Raw genomic sequence first — 20,705 nt, forward strand, 5'->3', positions numbered from 1 at the left:
ATGATCTATGATATCGTTATTGAGAAGTGCAGAATGTGCTTGGGAAAAAAAAATGCTGACCTTCTTTACTCTGAATACTTGACCATAAAAGTCCATGAAATTGAGTAGAATGTGATGAAAAGAAAAGGGGTATCAGAAGAGAAATTCCTCTCACCTCTGATAATTTCAAACTTCCAGATTTCAAAATGTTGTCTGTGTTCATGTAATCAAGAATATATAAATTGTAGAGCAATAGAAATATTTTCTGTTTACTTCAAGCGTGGTGTTTCTCATACCAAAATGAAAGCATATAATGAGTTCCAAAAAACCCCACAACTTTAAAAATTGTCAGTTCTACCTACACAAACTATTTCTTCTGAAAAAAAAAAAGTTTAGTTTCCATGCTTCTTTTACTCCTGGAATAAATCCTATTAATCATTTTTAGTGCTAACAAAGCCAGCATAGTTATGCATGTTTCTTGGAGAAAAAAAGGTCTGAAACCATTGAAGAAGCTGAAATACAGTATGATTCAAAAAATACCCCATTGTCTCCCTTTTAAACCCTCACTTATGAAGTGCATTTTGTTGAATTTTCATTAATTCCAAAGGAAGTGAAGTGTCAAGGATTTCCAGTTATTTCTCTTTAATGTTTGGAACAGTTTCATAATATGCAATTAATATTTCCAGTGAGATATGGAGAAACACTAAGGGGAAAGGAGTGACTGGCCAGGCATCAGCTCCCACTTCTCCCTGTGGTATAGCCAGTTAAGTCTCTCATAAACTCACGAGTGACTTACTCTGCTTGATGCAACAGCTGTGGCTTGGATAAAACAAGTGGTGACAGAAACTTGCTGTGCTATTTTTTTGTGTATGTTCTGTCAGTTCAGTCCCTTTATTTTCTTCGGCTCAGCATTGCAGCTAAGCCACACTTTAGCTTGGATATTCTACCAAACTCTTCCAATGTTTTTACTCTGTTGGTGTGATTCTGCATGGTTACTGCAAATCTTCTCACCTTGCCCAGTTCCAGAGATGTTTTGAAATACTGAGTCTAGGAGCTAGGAGAATAGCTGCACTGTAAACCATAAGAGGGAAAACTGTTTATGTTGAACGAGAGTAAGAGGAATGATAAGAAACTTTTGTTTTGTTTTGTTTTGTTGTGTTTTGTTTTGAGAAGCTGTCATTGAGAAGATGCCAAGGATTTTTAAAGTGGAGGAATCCTGGGTGAAAGGAGGTGGAAATAAGAGCACAGGATTATTTGCAGAACTGATAGTAGTTCCAAAACTACTCATTCAAAGAGGTGCTACAGCAGAAAGAAACAACTTGCTTCTTGTCTAAAGGTGAATGTGTTTTTGCCAGGAGATTCAGAATAGAATTGCTATGAAATAAAAATGAAGAGAGGGGGAAATAGGTATTCAAGTGTTGGAAAAGCCTGTGATATTCTTGAATTTGTATAAGTAGAAGTTGGCATGCTGAATTGAATGTTTTTGAACATCAGTGCGAACAAAACCATGAGATCCATTCGATATCATTAAGTTTGTCTATTCTATCCCACTAAATATTGTGATTGTGTTTTTTCAGTAATCTGAAATGAGTCCTCGGCAAATGTTTTTTGACCTCAAAACCTGGAATGCATAAAGCAAGATGTGTATGTAAAGTGCAGCTTTTGTTGGACAACAGGAGCCTGAATATTACATAATGTGTTCAAGAGACTTTGGATTAATTTCTGATGTGTTCACCACCATACTTCTCCTTCCAAAAGTTCTATTAGTATAGAGATTGGTAATGTAACCAGACTCCATATCTAAACACATTAATGACAAAAGCCATGCTTTTTCTTTAGGTCAGATTTCATTTTTAACATGTTTTTGAAGGAAGAAAGCAGTCTTAAAATCCATGCATTATTTTGGTAGGTGATTGGGAAAGAAAGGAAGATGTCATATGAAAGAACTGAAAAATTAGAAGGGTTGACAAAGAAATGCTTAGTCCTAGCCACTTTTAGAAAGATTTACTAAGTTATTTTCTTGCTGTAGCAAAAAGCACGATAGCAAGCCCTCTTAGACAAGGAAAAATATAAACATTTTGTCTTGCCGTGTGTTCCCATTAGATCTGAAAAACTAATGGTTGTATTTAAAGTAAGTGTAGGGGTCAGAATCACATTATGGTTTATACCAGCCCTTTCACCAGCTTTGTTGTCCTCCTTTGGATTCATTAAAGTGCCTTAATATAATTCTTAAGTTGTGGGGTCCAGAACTGCACACAGCGCTCAAAGTGAGGTTGCACCAGCTGGTTATGCTGGTTATGTATTTGATGCACCCCAGGATGTGGTTTGCCCTCATGGCTGCCAGAGCACACTGTGACTCATGATGAACCTGGTGCTGACCAGCACCTCCAGATCCCCTCCTGCAGGGCTGCTCTCCAGCCACTCCGCTCCCAGTTTACACTTGTGCCCCACGTTACTCCATCCCAGCTACAGAATCTGACATTTGTTCCCTTCTTCTACTATGCAGGTGACCTTATCATAAAAGGATATCAAATTAGACAGGACTTTCCCTTTGTGAATCCATGCCGACTGTGCCTTTAATTGTCCTTTTAATGTCTTTCAATAGCACTCAGTATGATCTTCACAGAAAAGCAATGACTTTTCCAGTCATTGAGGGTTATCATAAAGTCCTTCTGACCTGGGATGAGCCAGCAGTGTTTCTGTGTCATACAAAACAGACAGAAAATAAGGCTGCAGTCAGGGGTGAGGAGAATCAGGGTAAGAGTGAAATTAGCTTTGGGAATTCATCCAATATGAACACAAAATATCAGTCCATGTCTGTTGGTCTCTATTCAAGAAACCACCTTTATCTGGGCATGAATGCATTCATGTTGGATTTCTGCCTTTCAGTTTTGGGCAAAACTATTTCAGTGTTGTCTAATTAGCATACCAAATGTGCCAGTCCAGCAAGGCATGTGACAAGTTACATGAAGATCTTTCCAGTGCAGTTCAAATCTCTTGTTAAAAGAAATAACTGTCTGGCCCATCAGTGCTTTCTTCTCAAAACCAAAGTCAGAGCACTGAGGGTCAAAACCTTCCCTTCCCATGAAAAAGATTAACAGTCTTGCTAAGAAAATGCCAAGGGTATGACAATGGAAGAGAGAGGGACACATTGTCTAATACTTAACAGAAATTGTACTGATGCTAAAAATATATTTAATAGCCTCCCGTCAGCATATCACCTTTGACGAGAACACAAGAACTAAAGAGACACATGACAAGCCTCTGACATGTTTCTGCAAAATCTTGAATGTTATGTTGAAGTTAGTAATTACTAACTTTTGTATAATTAAAGAAAACAAATGTCTCAGGAAAGCTTTGCTCACTTCAAATGAGAAAAGGCAAAAGGGCTTTGAGCTGTTGTCAGTTCTAAAAAAAATCTAATGATTTTTCTCATCCAAATTTAACCGACAGCTGATAATCTCAGATCTCAAACTCATTAACTCAGAGATTATTATCTTGACCTGATAAAACTGAAGGTGAAACTTCAGGAAAAGAAAAATGAGGTCTGGAGCGCTCAGACTGAAGGGTGGGGATGCTGCTGAAGTCTGGAACTCTATCCAGATTCAGTCATCCTTGATGATAATTAAATGAAAGATTTTAATTTTTTTTCTTTGTTGCTTACAGGGTGTTTTCCCCTTATTTCCACAATTACTCACTGACAGATAATGATTTTCTGTGGCGGGTAGCTAAACACTTGGAAAAAAAGACATTCTAATTTTTCCTGAATTTGGACATAGCTATACGCACCATCCTGTCACTTTAAGTACATATCAGTTGAAGACATGCTGGAAGTAGAATGATTTCATATGTGTTTATTATACAAAAGAGATCAGCTTTTGTTATCAGGCAGCTGTCTCTATTGTGTCACATACCTTCAGCAGCACAACTTCTGAGAGAATTTTCTTTCTTTTTTCTTTCCAGTAAAATAACATTAGAATTCAAGCATAAGACTCTTCTGTAATCAGTATTTTTTTTTTATCCTTTCAAATGAGCACATTAATACTAAAGAGGTGTACCTGAGCAAGTCTCAACCCGTATTCAGGATAGCCAGATTAGAAGCTGGAAACTTTTTTGATCCAGGAGAGAAAAGCCACCTGGTGATCTAAGCCACAGCTGGTTAGCTGTGATTACTGTTGCTAGTGATACTGATAGTTTTCCTTCATCTGTGAATTGAGCATGTAACTTTCTTGTCTGCCCAGAATGAGAGCTTTTTGGGGCAGCTGTGGTTTCATCTTCAGATGCCATCTTCCTCTGTACAGTGAACGAAACATTAAAGAGGGACTAACTAAAAGACAGATTTTTAGTCCCTGTCCACCAATAAATTTCTAGTGTTTCTCTGAAACACAAGAAACAAGTTTGTTACCATAAGATATGACCACCATCTCTTGTAGTATTGCATTACTCCTTTTCTGTCCCAGAACATCTTCACTTTTTTGGAGTTCTTGTTTTGTTTTACTCCTATATGTTGAGAAACCGAAGAACATGCAGGAAATACGCGTAAAATATGCATGCTCATGCAAAGAACATACCTTCTTTGGTAGGTAACTGGGCAGAGTCACACCCATTGCTTGCCTTCCCAAGACATTGCTGACATATAGGGTCATCTGAGACTGATAGAAGATCATCTGGCTAAGATGTTTCCTGTAGTAGCTGATACTGTTAGCCACAAATACACCATGTACAGAAATGGGCATTGCATGCTATTTGTGTTTGCTTGCTTTTTGTGCTCTTAGTCTGAAGTCTGCAGAGCACTAGTGCAAAGATGCAACAGAGAAACAGGAAGCAGAGCATTGTGGTGGGCTGCAAAAACCTGATTTGAAGTTCTGTGGTTTAACACTTTTTTTTTTTTGGTAATGCTACCACTAACCAAGTTCGGAATTGTGGCAAGAAGAAAACTCTTCAGTGTTTTAAATGCAAGATAATTGTACTGAGGCCTTGTGTTGTGGGTTTCCTGTGTGATTTTGAGTATCTCTGTTTTTTTTCTCCAGCTATTTTCACCTTAAAAATGAGAATAATATCACATTACCTCTCTGTAAACTTAAGCACCATAAGAATGTATTGATTTATACCTTGAAGCCTTTGTTTTGCCTGTCTCTATTTTTCATTTTCACATGTTGCTTCTTAGCGTCATTTGGAGATGTGACTCAGTATTGAAGAAGTCAAAGTATTTTAAGCAAAATTACTACAAATGTAACTTTTCCTGCCTTGACTGTAAATATCCCAGAAAGGATTTTTGCTTAGGCTAGAATAAATAGAGTGAGTTTTCTGACATAAATGAAAAAAAATTCTGACATTTATGAAAAAAATAGCCATCATAATGGGAGAAATTTTTGTAGAAATATTTTGGTCAAAATGTGAACAGATTTCTTTTTTAATTCAAGCAGAAAATAACTGATACAAATGTGTGCAGTACTGAATAGAAAACCTCTTGAGGACTGACATGATCTTCCTGGTACTCTGAAAAATATCTTGTTGCCCACAGAAGTAGTGAATGTTTGTTAGGTATCTCTTATTGGACAACCTTTACAAAGACAAGAACATTCACTTCAGCAGTCTAAGTGCTTTTATTATCCGTGTATCTAGTCACTTATGTATGGACTGCTTTCTCACCAGGGGAGGGAAGGAGATAGGAAAGGATTGTACAAGGCACCACTGCTTTTTTCATATAACCGTGCTGTGTTCACTCACCTTTGATCATTCCAGTCACAACTTTCATAGGAGCTAGTTCAGCATAACAAAGGCGTTTCAGAAATGAGGAAATGGTTGTGAGGTCTGGATATTGAGCATGAGCTGTCATGGAATAACGTCCCTACATAATAATTGATTTTCAACTTAGTTTGTCATAAAAAGTTCATGTTGGTTTATACAGATTACTAACCATATTTATCACAATTATATTTTAGCAACTTGGGATCATAAATTCTTTATTATCTACGTAGCTGGAAGAATTTCTGCTGTTGTCTTACTGTTAGTTTTCCTACTGATCTGCATCACCACTGCTTATTGCAAAAAGTGAGTAACAGTCCAGTTTGTTTAATATAATGAAGAGGTAAGTATGAAGGTGTTAACAGCTCATCCTACTATCCTCTTCAGATCCAACTAAATAAAAAGTAGATATGAAAATTGACTTTTCTTGCCAAAATTTTAAACTTGAAAAAACTAACCAGTTTTATAGCCTATGAAAAAAAAGTGACATTTTCTTCCCCCCTCCCTGCCTCTTTTTCACACTAGAAAAACAAATGGCTTACTCAAGTTCCTTAGCCAGCTAAATGTTTACAGTGCTATTAGCTGAAACTTCATGCCAAGGGTGATCTGTCAGGAATAACATAAGCATAAACCTAAGCATAGGCTGTAACTATTTTGTGCATGGAAAAGGACAACTGACAACTTGAGGTTTTCTACATGTAGCATTTTTTTGTCTTCTGATTTTATGTTCCGAATTTGCTCATAGCTGGAGCCAAACTAGTAGTTTAAATCATTATCTAAGTTTTCTCTATTTGTTGCTAAATATACACTAGTGGTCTTATCCAGAATCTCTACTTCCAATGAAAAGAAATTGTGAGCAGAAAAAATATTTCTTCCCCTACCATAAAATATAAGACTGCTGGAACTTGTTGGCAATATATTATTCTATTTGCGCCTGAATCAAAGGGCCTTCTTATTAGTGTCAAGGTTTTATGAAACACTGCTAGTCTCATGTATGTTACAATTTGCAAGTCAGGAAAGACCAATTTGATTTTTATTTTATTTATTGGTTTCAGTGGGAAAGTAAGTAATACCAGCATCTCTCTTGTATGTTGGAATTACATATTTTGGACTATACTATCACGTATGATGCAGTTTCCTGCACTGTGTTTCTGACTGAATGTGTGTCATCAGAAAGAAGAGGAAGAGGACCACAGAGGCCTTATCAGAAGCTTTTTACTCTACTCAGATACTGGTAAGATCAGCTGGAGTTTACTTGTATTTTGTATTGTATATTTCTTAGCATCTTTCTCTTCTTTATCTGCTTTTTATATCCCTTGAATCTTATAGGCTAATCTTAAATTAAGCCAGGAAAAATTGCATGTTTTAAAGTATGATTATCGCTATTCACTATTTTTTGAAGAATATTCTTTCATGTTTTACAGCTACATTTAGCAACCCAACAGTGTTCCATGTTATTAACAAATTAGGCCTTTGGGTTTGCTAGCTTTTCTACTATTTGCGTATAGTAAATACCTTTTTTTCCTCAAGTCACTACCTGTAAAATTGAGGCAAAAAATTGTATCCTGTGATGTCTTTTGTCTTTATCTATTTCTTCTAGTTCAGCTTCACTATAATTCATTGGGACAGCTGTTTCTGTGCTTCTCCTTTCTTTTTGTATTGTAACAATCACTGTCCCACATGACATCCTCATCTCAAAATGGGAAAGTCATGGATTCGATGGATGGACAACTTAGTGGATAAGGGACTGGCTGGATGGCTGCACTCAAAGGGTTGTGGTCAATGGCTCAATGTCCAAGTGGAAGCCAGTGACGAGTGGTGTCCCTCAGGGGTCAGTACTGGGACCAGTGCTGTTTAACATCTTTGTTGGTGACATGGACAGTGAGATAGAGTGCACCATCAGCAAGTGTGCCAATGGCACCAAGCTGTGTGGCACAGTTGACACAGTGGAGGGAAGGGATGCCATCCAGAGGGACTGGACAGGCTTAAAAGGTGGACCTGTGCAAACCTCATGATGTTCAGCCAAACCAAGTGCAGGGTCCTGCACCTGGGACATGGTAATCCCAGGCACAAATACAGGTTGAGTGGAGAAAGGCTGGAGAGCTGCCCTGAGGAGAAGGGCTTGGGAGGCCTTATAGATGAGAAGCTTGACATGAGCTGGCAATGCGTGCTAGCAGCCCAGAAAGCCAACTGCATCCTGGGCCGCATCAAAAGAAGTGTTGTCAGCAGGTCAAGGGAAGTGATTCTGTGCCTCTACTCTGCTCTCGTGAGACCCCACCTGGAGTACTGTGTCCAGCTTTGGAGTCCTCAAAACAGGAAGGACATGGACCTGTTGGAACAGGTTCAGCAACGGGCCACAAAAATAATCAGAGGGATGGAGCACCTCCCCTATGAAGACAGGCTGAGAGAGTTGGGGTTGTTCAGCCTGGAGAAGAGAAGGCTCTGGGGAGACCTTATAGCAGTCTTCCAGTACCTGAAGGGGGCCTACAGGAGAAATGAGAAGGGACTCTTTGTCAGGGAATGCAGTGATAGGATGAGGAGAGTTTTATTTTGAAATTATTTTTTTTTTTAAATTGAAAGAGAGGAGATTTAGATTAGATAGTAGAAAGAAATCCTTTACTGTGAAGGTGGTGAGACACTGGAACAGGTTGCCCAGAAAGTTGTGGATGTCCCATCCCTGGAAATGTTCAAGGCCAGGCTAGATGGGGCTTTGAGCAACCTGGTCTGGTGGGAGGTGTCCCTGCCCATGGCAGGGAGGTTGAAACTTGAAGACTTTTAATGTCCCTTCCAGCTCTAACCATTCTATGATTCTATGATTTTGGAGCTCTGAGCCTTTTTTCCCACCCTTAATCCTATTCAAGGCCTGAAGTTTAGAAGTGGAAAGATAGGCGCCAACTTCACGGCTTCTGTCTCGTCTCTTCACACCTCAAGTCAAAGTATGATGTTATGTTGTGCTTAGGAAAATTACCTAATTCTCACAGTGGATGTGAGACTTTCCACATATCTCCTCTCAGATACCACTTCTATATGATCTAACATATAAGATATGTCCTTATAAAGCATTTTGACTGCCTATTATTTCCATTTCTCTCATTCTGACATTTGGGTCAGTTTGTACCAGAATGAAGCTCTTCCTAGGGTGACCACAAGCTAGGGACCAGCCATTTGCTTCAGAAACCATCTTTCCTCCCATGCCTGTTAACAAAGGCACCACCACATTAAGTTGTCTTAATGATATGACTAATGCATAAGGGTCGATGCCTTTGGACTACTCATGTTTTAAGATTGACGTAGGAGACTATTTCAGAATCTGCAGTGTGTACGCAAGGGGAAGGGGACACGCCACTGGTGCTTTACCAGGCACCTGATTAGCACAGCTGTGAAACATATTCAAAGTGCAACTTCTTTCTTCATATGACTTGAACCTGAAATGTACTCATAGAAAACAAGAAAACAAAAGATATTTTGTTTGATGGTTGAATATTTCCTAATAATTAATCAGCATATGAGGAAAATTTGTCATTTTTATCCTTTGTCAAAGTTGCAGCTGTTTTGAGAAAAGTCCTTCAATTTTTCTTTTCTGCTTTTTAATGTTCTTCTAGCCTGCTAACAGTTATGAAAGATCCAATTTTCATGGCATATGGAACACGGTAAGAAAAGGAGAAGAATTGTCACCCTGGCAGACAGAGGAGATTTATGTCAACTGGAAAAATGTGTCACACAAATCTAAGAAAAGACCATTAAATTCCTTCCTAAGAATGCGGTAACCAAAGCGCAGACCTTATATTTGCAGCTTAGACTTTATTTCCTTTGTACCAGCAAGACATGGAAGCAAAGCGGCTGTGCTGGGCACTGCCTGGCCTGCTTTGGCTGGACAGCCAGGTGTGTCTGCCTTGTATTACAGCCTGTGGCATTAAAGTATCCTTTGATTCATATGTAGAATTAAAGATTATCTGTACTTCTGCGATTTAAGCATTTTTATCCAGTAGGTGTACGCTCAAGTGAGAATTTTGTAACAGCTCTGACATGCAGAATGGAGCTGCATAGGTTTACATAAAGTTTATTTGGTCTGAGAAATCTATGTGTCTCAGAAGCCTGTGTGACAGGGTGAGAAAGAAAATGTGCTTGATGTTGTCTTAGTCCATGATTTTTGCATCTCAAATTGAGAACTCTATAGAATAATAAATCTCCATGATTTTACACACAGGAGGTGTTATTTTGCTGCTGGGCAAACAGCACTATTCAGCTGACAAAAGCAAATATATCAGGGATCCTTGAACCCAGATTTAAAAGTATGAACAGAAACTTGCTATCTGACAGCTGTGTGGTTTTACACTCACCGCGGTTGTTTCAGCACTTTCTACTTGGGAATGGAACAGAAGTGTAGCCCCTGCTCTCCTCCCTCCACCCCCCTCAACCCCTCCCCTCATGCCCAGGAGAAAAAAAACTATGAAGACTGCTACCGTCAGGTCATATTTAATAATAATTTATTATAAGGTTTAGTTGCACAAAAAATAAATGACAACATGGAAGGTAAGTGAATAAATGATGCAAAGCAGAAAAAAGCATGATTGAGAACATTTACAAAACAATACACACACATCTGTAGTTGTATGTGTGCATATGTATATATTCTGCTGAAACCTACAGAAGAAATCACACAGAAATTGAACAAACAGACAGAAAAAATCCTTAAAGAAACAGAACTAGAAGGCAGACCTGAGAATTAGGACCTACGCATCTTTTGGCCTTTTACGAATCTGCTGTATTACTGAGAACGAAGTCCCAGTAGATGAAGGTGTTACCATGACAGCTGATAATCATATATGTCTGCATACTACAAACTGTGTGCCTGGCCCACCTAGGATTGATTCCCCTTTTCTCATGAAGCATTAGTAAAAGTGTTGCTGAATACGTTTTGGGTTTTTTTTTTAGAAAGGGGTTGGTGGGGAGACATCATGAATCTGCCTACTGATCACTGCCTGGTTTCACTTGGAAGGAGCTAGGAAGGAGCTAGGAGCTCCTTCCACTGCTAGGAAGGGGCATCACCAGCCTGACAGCGAAAAGCACATTTTGTGTCGCCTTCTCCAATGGAGAGCTTTCTTCTCGTGAAAAAAAAAAAAAGGAGTCTGGGTTCTTCCGAGAATAACGAAGACACAAGGCTTCTCTGAACTATTTGAGCGATAATAGCACTGTGTGGCTATAGTAACTTCAGCTGAAAATCTAAAATCCTAAGCCAAAGTGTCCTTCAATTTAGCACTGAAGTCTTAAACTGTTCACAATGTCATATACCACTAAAAACACCTCATTTTGGTTCTGTGTACTCCTGAACAAGGACACATATACATTGCAAGGGATTTTTTTTTCCTGTGACTAACTGAATATTTCCAGATTATATAAATGCCTGCATGTGAAGTTGATGAGGATACACGAAACTGTACTATTAATAAGTTGGTTTATTTCCTGAGTTATCAAATGTTATAGCAAATAATTCTAAGTTGTGCACAGCATTACAAATAAGACCCTGTAGCATCGAGTTGTTTCTTTGATGATAACATTTATATTAAAATGCCAAAATGATAACGTAATGAATTTGATTATATTGAATTTCTCAGTTGGAACCCAAGTACAGAAATATCCATGAGCCGAGAAGTTGGTATTGTTTCACTGTTTGTAGAGACAGTCAAAATACATCCCTACTTTACTGAGGGTAAAAAAGGGGGAGAGGTTGAGGTCAAGTACCTGGAATACCAGATTGTTTTGATTATTTCTGGTAATGCCCTTATTTCTTGCCTCCCTTGGTGCTTTTAACCTTTCAAAATAACCGCTTATTTTTGAGATTTGAGGAAGAAAAAAAAAATCTGTAGTGCACATCTTTGCAGGTATTTAATCTGTTTTAATTCAAATTCCAGACATATTACTTCTACCAGCATAATCCACAGGGAAAATCACATCACACATAACATAATAAGAACAATATTTCTTTTTTTTTGAAAAAAACCAAACTCGAAACAACAGCTTCATTTTTGTACCATGGTAATATCAGTGAACAGCAGCTGAACATGAGACTGATATAAATGAAAAACAAAAGAAAACTACCTGAAACTTATCAATATTCTCATTTGCTTAAAAACTAGTAAGATACACACAAGAGAAACTTCAAAACTTGTAGTTTGAAACTAAAACTCTTTAAAACTCTTTAAATGTTTTATGAATGTGGCAAGATGAAACCCAGAGAGAGCCTGTTTATTGTGACAGTTTGGACTATGTAAATAGACTTTCCTGTGTAAAATAGTAGAAACTTGTTTATTGCTGTTTATTTTCAATATTTTCCATAGATTTGCCTTTTTTTTCTGGTAACTTTTAGTTCCTTATGAGTAAACTTCATCAGCTCTAATTTGGAAATTTTTATGTTGAACAATTACTGTGCTATTTCATGCTGTACCACTTGCCCAAATAGTTAAGAGGGAGGAAAAAAAATCAAGGAAGTAACATGACACAGGAGTATAGGACAATGGGACGAGAGGAGAGGACTGAGGACTAACGCAACAAAGCAGGCAGAATAGTTAAAGTACAAGTGCTACCAGCATTTGTTATTTTGATGACAGCTGGATGCTACCTTACTCCTGAGAGATACAAATAAGAAACCTTGCTTCAGAAAAAGAAAAGATTTGAGAGGACCGATCTCATTATCCAATTCATTTCTAGTTTGGTGATGTTTTTCTTTTATTTTTTTTGAGGGGCAGTGGTGATTTATTTGTAGTCATGAAGACATCTGGGAAGCAGGGCTCTGATTTTTTAAAATTTATTTTTAAATCTTATCTGCATCGTGCTCCTCTAAACCTTTTGTTATTGAGCTGTGTGAAAGTTCAAATCAATGACATTTATTTACAGTAGCTGAAACTCTGCCTCAGTGAGTACTCCCCAGTGGAAGTGAAAAACTTATTTTCTTTAAAACCTAGATGCTCAACAGGACTTAATCCCCTAAATGGCTTTGTAAGTCTGACACTAAGGGCTAGTTCCAAAACTGCCTTTGTCTGTCTACAGGATAGGTGAAAAAATGCTTTGTTAGTCTGTGGACCCCAGGAGTAGAAACTATACGTCAAGTTCTCAGACAGTATTATTTAAGGTGTTGTAAGGCAATTCAAAGATATTTGCAACACTCACACATTCCTGGGGAACTGTTTTGGGCTAGAGCACAAGTTGTGCCTCCATTTCCATGCCTTGCCAGGTTATGGTGTCAAGGAATGTGTGGGCTCAGGGTGGCCACTGTCCCTTTGACATCCAGTCCAAAGGATTCCACCCTGTGGCTGAAGACCCACAGTGGTCTTCAAAACACTAAGCCGGACTAGACTTTTCACTGCCAGACGAAATGCCGGCCATTTCTGCTACCACAGTCAGTTCACCCAGCATCCCACCTGCCAAACCAGCCAGGAAATGGAAGACCCTGACCCACTTCTCCTCCAGGTCTACGTCAGACACACACCTCCTCTCCCCTGCCCTTTCCAGCTTTCTCCATGTACAAGCTGGGCTCCTGTACAGAAACAACTCATGTTTTAAGGAGTAAAAAGAGCCTGCAGGGCTCAGCAGGGCGGTCCTCCAGTGAGTGTGTCCTTGTTTCTGCTTTTGCCCATAACTCGTTTTTTCAGTTAATTTCTAAAAGTAACATGCATTTAGAGTGATGAGGAGAGGATGAGCCTCTGGATAACTATGGGCCAAACAGCTGATAAGTTTGCCAACATTTCCTTTAAAATAAGAGAGCCTCAGGATCATCAAGAAAGCCTCACCTGTGGGAGCTCAGAGGCTACTGGAGCAGGCAGCCACCATGCCACAGGACTGGGCCACTGCTCTGATGCGTTTCTTGACCCTGATTAGGCTTGAGATATAAAGCTGTAGATCTACCTTATCATAGTTATAGTCTTGCACTTATATAACCCTACATATAACTTAGGACATAATGTTCAAGCTAGAAATACCAAAGGAAATGCACAAAGTTATCTAAGGCAAGTTTCAAAATAATAATATGTTTATTACTTCCACACTATCCACATTGTTAGCCAGTCTAATTAGATAACTAATATGAATTACTAGCAGTGGCTGACATACTTCTTCTAATTTTATGCTTACTTAAAAGGAGAATTCTGTAGTTTTAGAAAAAAAGTGTCTCAGTGATTCTAAAGAATATTTAACACCTTTCTTAAAAGTTTGTTTAATTATTGTTACACTAAATAATCCATTTGTAGTATTAACCAGTAAGTTTTATAACATGAGTTAAGTGATCAATAGCTTATCATACTAAGATATAGTCAAAGAAATAAACAGTATCTTTCCTTTTTTCCCTCCCCATGCCTTTCTCCATTTCCATTGATGTCTCTATGTGTATTGAAGAGAGAAATGTATGTTAGGAATATTTATATGTATTAAAATGACTCTCTTTTAATACTATTTTTTTTTCTGAAATAAAACTATCTGAAGCAGATATTTATTATTTTCTTTTAAATTTCTGTAATTTACCCAACAAAGGTAGGAAGGGAGAAACTTTCCCACAGGACTCTGTCAGACCATTTCATAATTAGAAGCATAAAGGCTGAGCACCTACTTAGGTATTTCTATGCATCATAAATACAGATGTTGTTTTTATTACCCAGAATTTGATCGTCTCTGAAATATTTTAAATTGTATTTTTAGCAATATCTGGCTGCAGTAAGTTCCACAAAGTTATGTGATAAAAATTGTGATGTATTGTGCAAAATACTACTTTTTAAGCATCTATATTGCAAAATGTGTGTTAGTTGGAGTGGTACTTGGTTCTTCCAACCAGGTTATGGGAAAATGAGCCCAGCACTCCTGAGTCCATTGTTATAGAGCAATTTAGAGCAACTTGTTCCCAGCTCCTGATAAAGTCAGAAGAAGCTGAATGCGCCAGGAAACTGGTTTGCACTCAATATGACCCATTGCTATGTGCTTAAATGTCTGCTAAATTCTCCTAATCTTTTTAAAGATTACAGAATCAATTTTTTATTTTTTGTTGGCTTCTTACTATGCTTTTCTTTTCCTGTTTATTAGGTTTCAAAAACTTCTCTTTCTATAATGACGTTCTTCAAAGAAGGAAAAAGAAATAAAAGGTAAGCGTGTGTCATAGTTTGGTAAGAAGTCATAATACTTTTTTTCTGAGTTGTCTGTTTTTCCCTGTAATCACCTTAAATCAGTATAACTTAAAAGAAGCAGAACGGGAAAATAAACATCTCCTGTCACAGCCTGTCATCTATGGAAACTCAGGAAATGCAGCAATTAACATCCACAAGGATGGCTTTATTTTACATCATTTATTCTGTTTTAGCTATAGGAGCAGCAATAAGAATAAGTGTTTAACTGCAATCTATTTTTTTGTTAGGGGTATGGAATTGCTAAGACAGCTGATTATTTCTGTGCTATTTTCTATGCCCACTACAGTCCTGCTATCATACAATTTAAAAAAAGTTTGAAAGCAATGTGTAGCCTATATTAAAAATGGGGGTTAACTTAATTCATGTCAAATATTGTTAAAGGAAAAAGTCTGCTATAAAATTCACTTGAAAATCCCAGGATTGTAAGGGAACATGGTACGTCTATTTAACTTCATGAGGATTTCTGTACTGAAGGAAAAAATACCCAATGAAATCTGTTCTTTGGGACTTTCAGTGTGAGATTTAAAAAGATTAACTCCTTCATCTTAGAGAGCATATTAGATTCTGAGCTTGCATTTAGTTAAAAAGGAAATATTTTCTCCATTACAACTTGCAATATTCATAACAATATTGATATTTTAAAATGCTTTAATTATAATCAATCATACTTAAACATCAGTTACTTTCATATCTTTTAACCACATCCATAAAAATCTGTCACGCTGCATACACATGCAAAGATGAGAAAAGAATCTTTGCCATTGAAACTTCATTGTCTTCAATGGAACCAGTTCACCTATGAATTCTCATATTTAGGTTTCTAAGCATAATGGCATTTAAATAATTGCTGAACACACAGCACCCTCACCTATCACCATTTCCTGTCCTGTAAGGGCACAGAGACAAACTTCTTGTTACAACAGGTTAGTAAATATTCTTTGACATTTCTTTCATTCCACTGTATGCCTATGCTTGTTTCCAATATAGCACAGCTTTTTATCTAAAATAAAAAAAAAGAAGAGCATTTATTTATAATATCAAGAACAAACATACCACCCTTTATGGAGTGCAAGACTTTATATCTACAGATTTAATATATCCAACCTTATACCCTTTGATTTTCAAGTTATGTCACTACAATGGTGTGGCACAATCATTACCTTCTACTTACAAAACATAGGCAGGCACCCCAACCATTTGTGGTGAAAAATGTAAGATTCTAATATATACAAGTTGCATAACAAGAGTTGGTTTGGAAAGAGTCACAAGTATTTGGACAATGTATGGAAAAATGAAACTTTCCAGTGCTGTTGGATCTGTTTTTGTAATCGAACAGCAGCTTTTCACACTTTCTCCGTGGTCCACTCTATTCTGTACGTGGATAAAAGCCACATTTATTCCTTTGCAGCAGGTATAAAAAGGAGCTAAGATACACTCATATTGAACACTAAAAAAGAGACTAATTGAAACACCTTCCTCCTTCCTTTTTGGGAAGAAACAGTTGTATATAATGTTGTATTTCATGCTAAAAAGCACAGACATTCAAGAGGTTTATATTTTCCCATGGAATACCAGCCTGCGGTTTCTAGGTTACCAGATGAAAACTAATAAATGTGACCGATGAGCTAAGTCTAAGTAGAGTTTTATATCCTATAGGCTGATGGTATGTTCAGTTCCTAGAGATCAAATATCTCAAAAATCACTGCTTCTTATAGTATGGCCTACGAGACTGGAGAGCTGAAAAAGCATGAAGTTCATTCCTTTTCTGATAAATGCAATAGAGAGATCTGATTCCTCCTCTGCTTTTTCTTTTTCCCATAAACAGGTAAGGGTCTGAACAGACTGCCTGCACTTAGCAACTCCTAAATAATTGGGTGCCTGAAGGCTGTATGTTGTACTTAAATTATTGCTAGAGAAAGCACTTTAAAAGACTTTTGACCTCAGATATTAAATTTCAACCCCTCCTCCAGCAAAGTCTTATTGGCTCAGAAAAAGACTTGATTTGAAATGTGCTGCTTCCCAACAGGATTTCTATTCATGTGTTGTGAAATGAAGTATTTTCCCAAAATTTCATGGTAGAGTTTTGTCAAAACAAAAGACAGCAGCTATTGTTGCGGTGTAGCAAAATTCTTTGGTTTCCAAGCTTTAGTTGCTAGCTTTAGGGAAAAAAACCAAACCAACAAGAACCCCACAAGAACAGAATTTTGCATGGACGTGATACATGTAAGGAACTGGAATCAGAGCCTACCACAGAAAGTAAAGTCTAAAAATTTACTCTGTAAGACAGCAAACTCCATGTTACAAGATATGCTTCTTTCTTTTTACTTTACATAGGGAGGCAAAATTGTTTCAAAAGAGTATACTCACAGTTGATTTAAACTATCAATAATAAAATGTAGCTGTTTAAAAAATGGGGCTATTCAAGTACCTTATCACCATTTGATAATTTACTACCAGTCTTCTATTTCTCTTTTTCTGCACCAAGTAACTTCAAAATCAAAAGTACCAGCATGCAATCAATCTATAATATTCACAGTTAAGATATATTAGTAACTGTATTTAGTAATGCTGTATGGTATTTGCTCATAAGGGTCAATATATTGTTATCAAGGGTCATTTAGAAAAAATGTAAATCATGGTTACAGTTATATATACATAACACAGCCTCAGAACCAAAAGGAAAGCTATAGCCTTATATTATTTCTTCTATTTTAGAATGTACTAATGCTAAATGCCATTTGTACCAGTAGCATCTGGTTACCACTGAAGACATTTTCTTGCCCTCCATTTCTTCCTAGCTCATTAGCTGAGAACAGAGAGCTTCTCTTGGGTCAGGAGTAGATGTATTATCTCTGTGCCTTGCACATGAAGAAAGCCGAGACTTGAACAGGGACCCATGGGGTCTCTGGGCCTATTTAAAGGCCCTTGTAGTCTCTAGGCAGGCAGCTCTACCACGTGTGCCAAAAGAGAGTTTTCCTTCTGGCGGAAGCACTAGGAGCTGTACAAAGTAGTCTCAGTGGGGAATCACTTAGATTATCAGCAGGCATATGCCAGGAATTAAAGCAATTCAGTGAAACCAGAATTTTCTGGCAAACTATTGGCACAGTGCCTGCCTGGTTCTCACAGAGCTTTTCTGAGGAACATTTCTGGAAGCTATACGGATACACAAATGTTATACTGATATTGTCTGCTGGTTTGCAGTGGCACCAATGACAACATCCAGTGGATGTTGAATACCTTGTGCTTCAGGTGGCAGTTTTCTTAGATTGTGTTACAGTATGGTGTGAAGTTGCATCCTTATTTCCAAGTTCCAGTGTGGCTGTGTTTACTCTCTCCAAGAAACAGGTTCCCAATAGGTCAGGTTTGCTTTTTGCTGGTTGCATTCTCCAGCTTTGTCCTGGAGTTCAGTTTTCTGCCTATTGCTACATGATGGGACTTCACAGATTTGGGGTGGGACTTTATAAGTGTATGAGTTGAGAGTTGCATTATGTAATGAAAACTCCTATACATGGCCATTCCCCTCTTCCGTTTTTTTTTGGGGTGTGTTTTCTTTGGAAATAGCATCTACATTTTCATTAACTAGACAATGTTCATGCACTGCATAGAAGACAAAATCACCTGTGACGCACAGCAACTGTTCCCAGGAAATGGAAAGAGCACACTATATATCTTATGCTTTTTATCTAAGCACTACCTTTAGTATTTAGATAGGTTCTTAAAATACGCAGGCACTGGAACTATAAAACAGTTCTGATACTCTCCTGTTTTGCCTTTTCCCCACTGCTGGACTATGTAGAATATGTAAGTATTAAATGACCAGTATTCAAGTCACAGAGGAAAATAGATACTTGGACATAGCATAGAAATTTGCAGAACATATGGGAAACTTAATCTAAGGAATTTTGAAGAAAATATATAGTTTTAGGGGAAGTGAAAGAATCATAGTTGCATAGGAATAGAAATAACTGGCCAGTTTCTCAAAAGGCGTTTATTTGGCAAAGCTGCATTGAATAACAGAATTGCACCAGCAGAGGATCTCTCCTTTTGTATCACATTTCGCATGTAACATTTGCAGACTGGAAATTTTTCCAAAGCAAAGTGTCAACCAAACTTTTTTCTTAAATGAAAGTGTGAATGAAGCTTTCTTAATGGGTACAGCTCAGAGAGCACCATAGGTACAGCTCCCTGACAGTGTGGGAGAGCAGTTTTTCATTTTAGCTCATCAAAATACTCTCTGTAGGGAGCCGTTCTATTGCTGAGTATGGCAGCACTGTGAGAAGGAAAAGAGGTAGTGAATGAGACAGGGGAAAAGAGGAAAAATAAATAAAGCTGATTGTGGTGGGGTAGACATGTTTCATTCAAGTGGATCACAAAGCTTTTTTATTCAGCAGCTGTTCACTGAGGTGTAGAAAGCTGAAATTCTGCAAGGTCTCTTAGCCTGCAAAATGGTTGGAGAAAAGCTGGACATACTGTGTCAGTAAATGTTTAGTCAAAAGCAGAAGTTTCTTCCATATTTTTAAATACATATATATATCTATATGTGCATATATAAAACAACCCAACAGCACTTCTTCAGTTAAATTATGGTACATAAAACTGATTGTTTCATTGGAAAAGAGTCTATGTGTCTCCTCCTTGATAATGCTTCAACCTGTCCTGAGAAACAACTAATGAGAAGAATCCCTCTGGTAATCATGGCAATCATTTCACACTGGGAACAGAACACACGGCTGCTCAGATCGTAACAAGAGGGCAGATTTTTCTCCCCACAACTTCAAATATATCAGGGCATTGTGAGGAGTACGTAAATATTCTATACCACTTACAAAAATCTAAATGTTCAGGATAGATAAAAGTTGTTCCCCACCTACAGGTATGCCTTCCAGCTTACTCCCTCGTTACTGATTACAAACACACCTATTACAGTTCATTTTATAAAGATGTCTTCCAAAGACAGAAAATTTCCATTGAGATGTACTCATCCTCCTTTTCAAAGTAAACTGATGCTTGACACATGATCATACAAGATACAATGTGCATCTAAAATGGAAATCTGAGAAGGAAACAGAGAAAATCAAAGTAATGCTGACCAGAAAGACAAGACCAGAGCTCAGCTCTACCGTACCTGGCCCAGCCGTGGCACAGGCAGTTGCCAGCTGGGGATGCAGCCCGTTTTTATTTTGCTGAAGAACAGTTTTCCCGCTTTTTAAAGTTAGGCTTGCAGGCATGGTTACCTAAGTAATTTGCAAATAAGAAGACTTCACAGCAGTTCTGAGAATGAGACTGTGCTGCTGATATCGAAGTTCACAGCTCTCAGGGGTGTTATGAGAATTACACATGTATTAGTAAGGGGCGAATTTGCGCCCCAGGAATTTAAGGTTAGAGCCGTACCAGCCAATATCCTTCACTTAACACATCAAACTCTGTTCCCAACACACCCTATTAGCCTGCTACTCCAGTATCTGTTGGCATCTGGCTCAAAAAACACCCGACCACCCTCCAGGGTAATGAACGAGCTCGCTTGGATCTGAAGGTGACCCCCGCAAGTGCTGTCACTGTGTCCCGAGTCGGTGATGCTGCAGTGATGCCAGCGGGAGTCAGTGGGCTGTGGCAAGGACCTAACAACGTTATGGGTGAAGACGGGCCAGGCCTGCTGGTGGAGGTGGGTAGGAAGGCCCCGATGTCGAATGTGCCACCGCGATGAAGCCCCAGAAGGGGCCTTCTCTGGTCATGAAGAAACCTTCACACCAACATAGTTTCGTTTGTTTCCACCACTTCCTCACAACACGAACGCATCCCCCTCCCCACCCC

The 20,705-nt window shown here is 38.2% G+C and overlaps 1 protein-coding gene across 1 annotated transcript in view; it reads left to right on the plus strand.

The window, feature by feature from the left end:
- Positions 1-20,598, plus strand: part of CD226 (CD226 molecule) — a 45,663-nt gene extending 25,065 nt beyond the window's left edge. Inside the window, 5 exon segments of the mRNA XM_014938446.1 lie at positions 5,901-6,033; positions 6,901-6,959; positions 9,370-9,490; positions 11,343-11,500; positions 20,354-20,598. Coding sequence (XP_014793932.1) covers positions 5,901-6,033; positions 6,901-6,959; positions 9,370-9,490; positions 11,343-11,500; positions 20,354-20,598 — 716 coding nt within the window.
- Positions 20,599-20,705: the final 107 nt, after the last annotated feature.

Source organism: Calidris pugnax, unplaced genomic scaffold (genome assembly GCF_001431845.1).
Source record: "Calidris pugnax isolate Ruff unplaced genomic scaffold, ASM143184v1 scaffold13, whole genome shotgun sequence".
Taxonomy (NCBI): domain Eukaryota; kingdom Metazoa; phylum Chordata; class Aves; order Charadriiformes; family Scolopacidae; genus Calidris; species Calidris pugnax.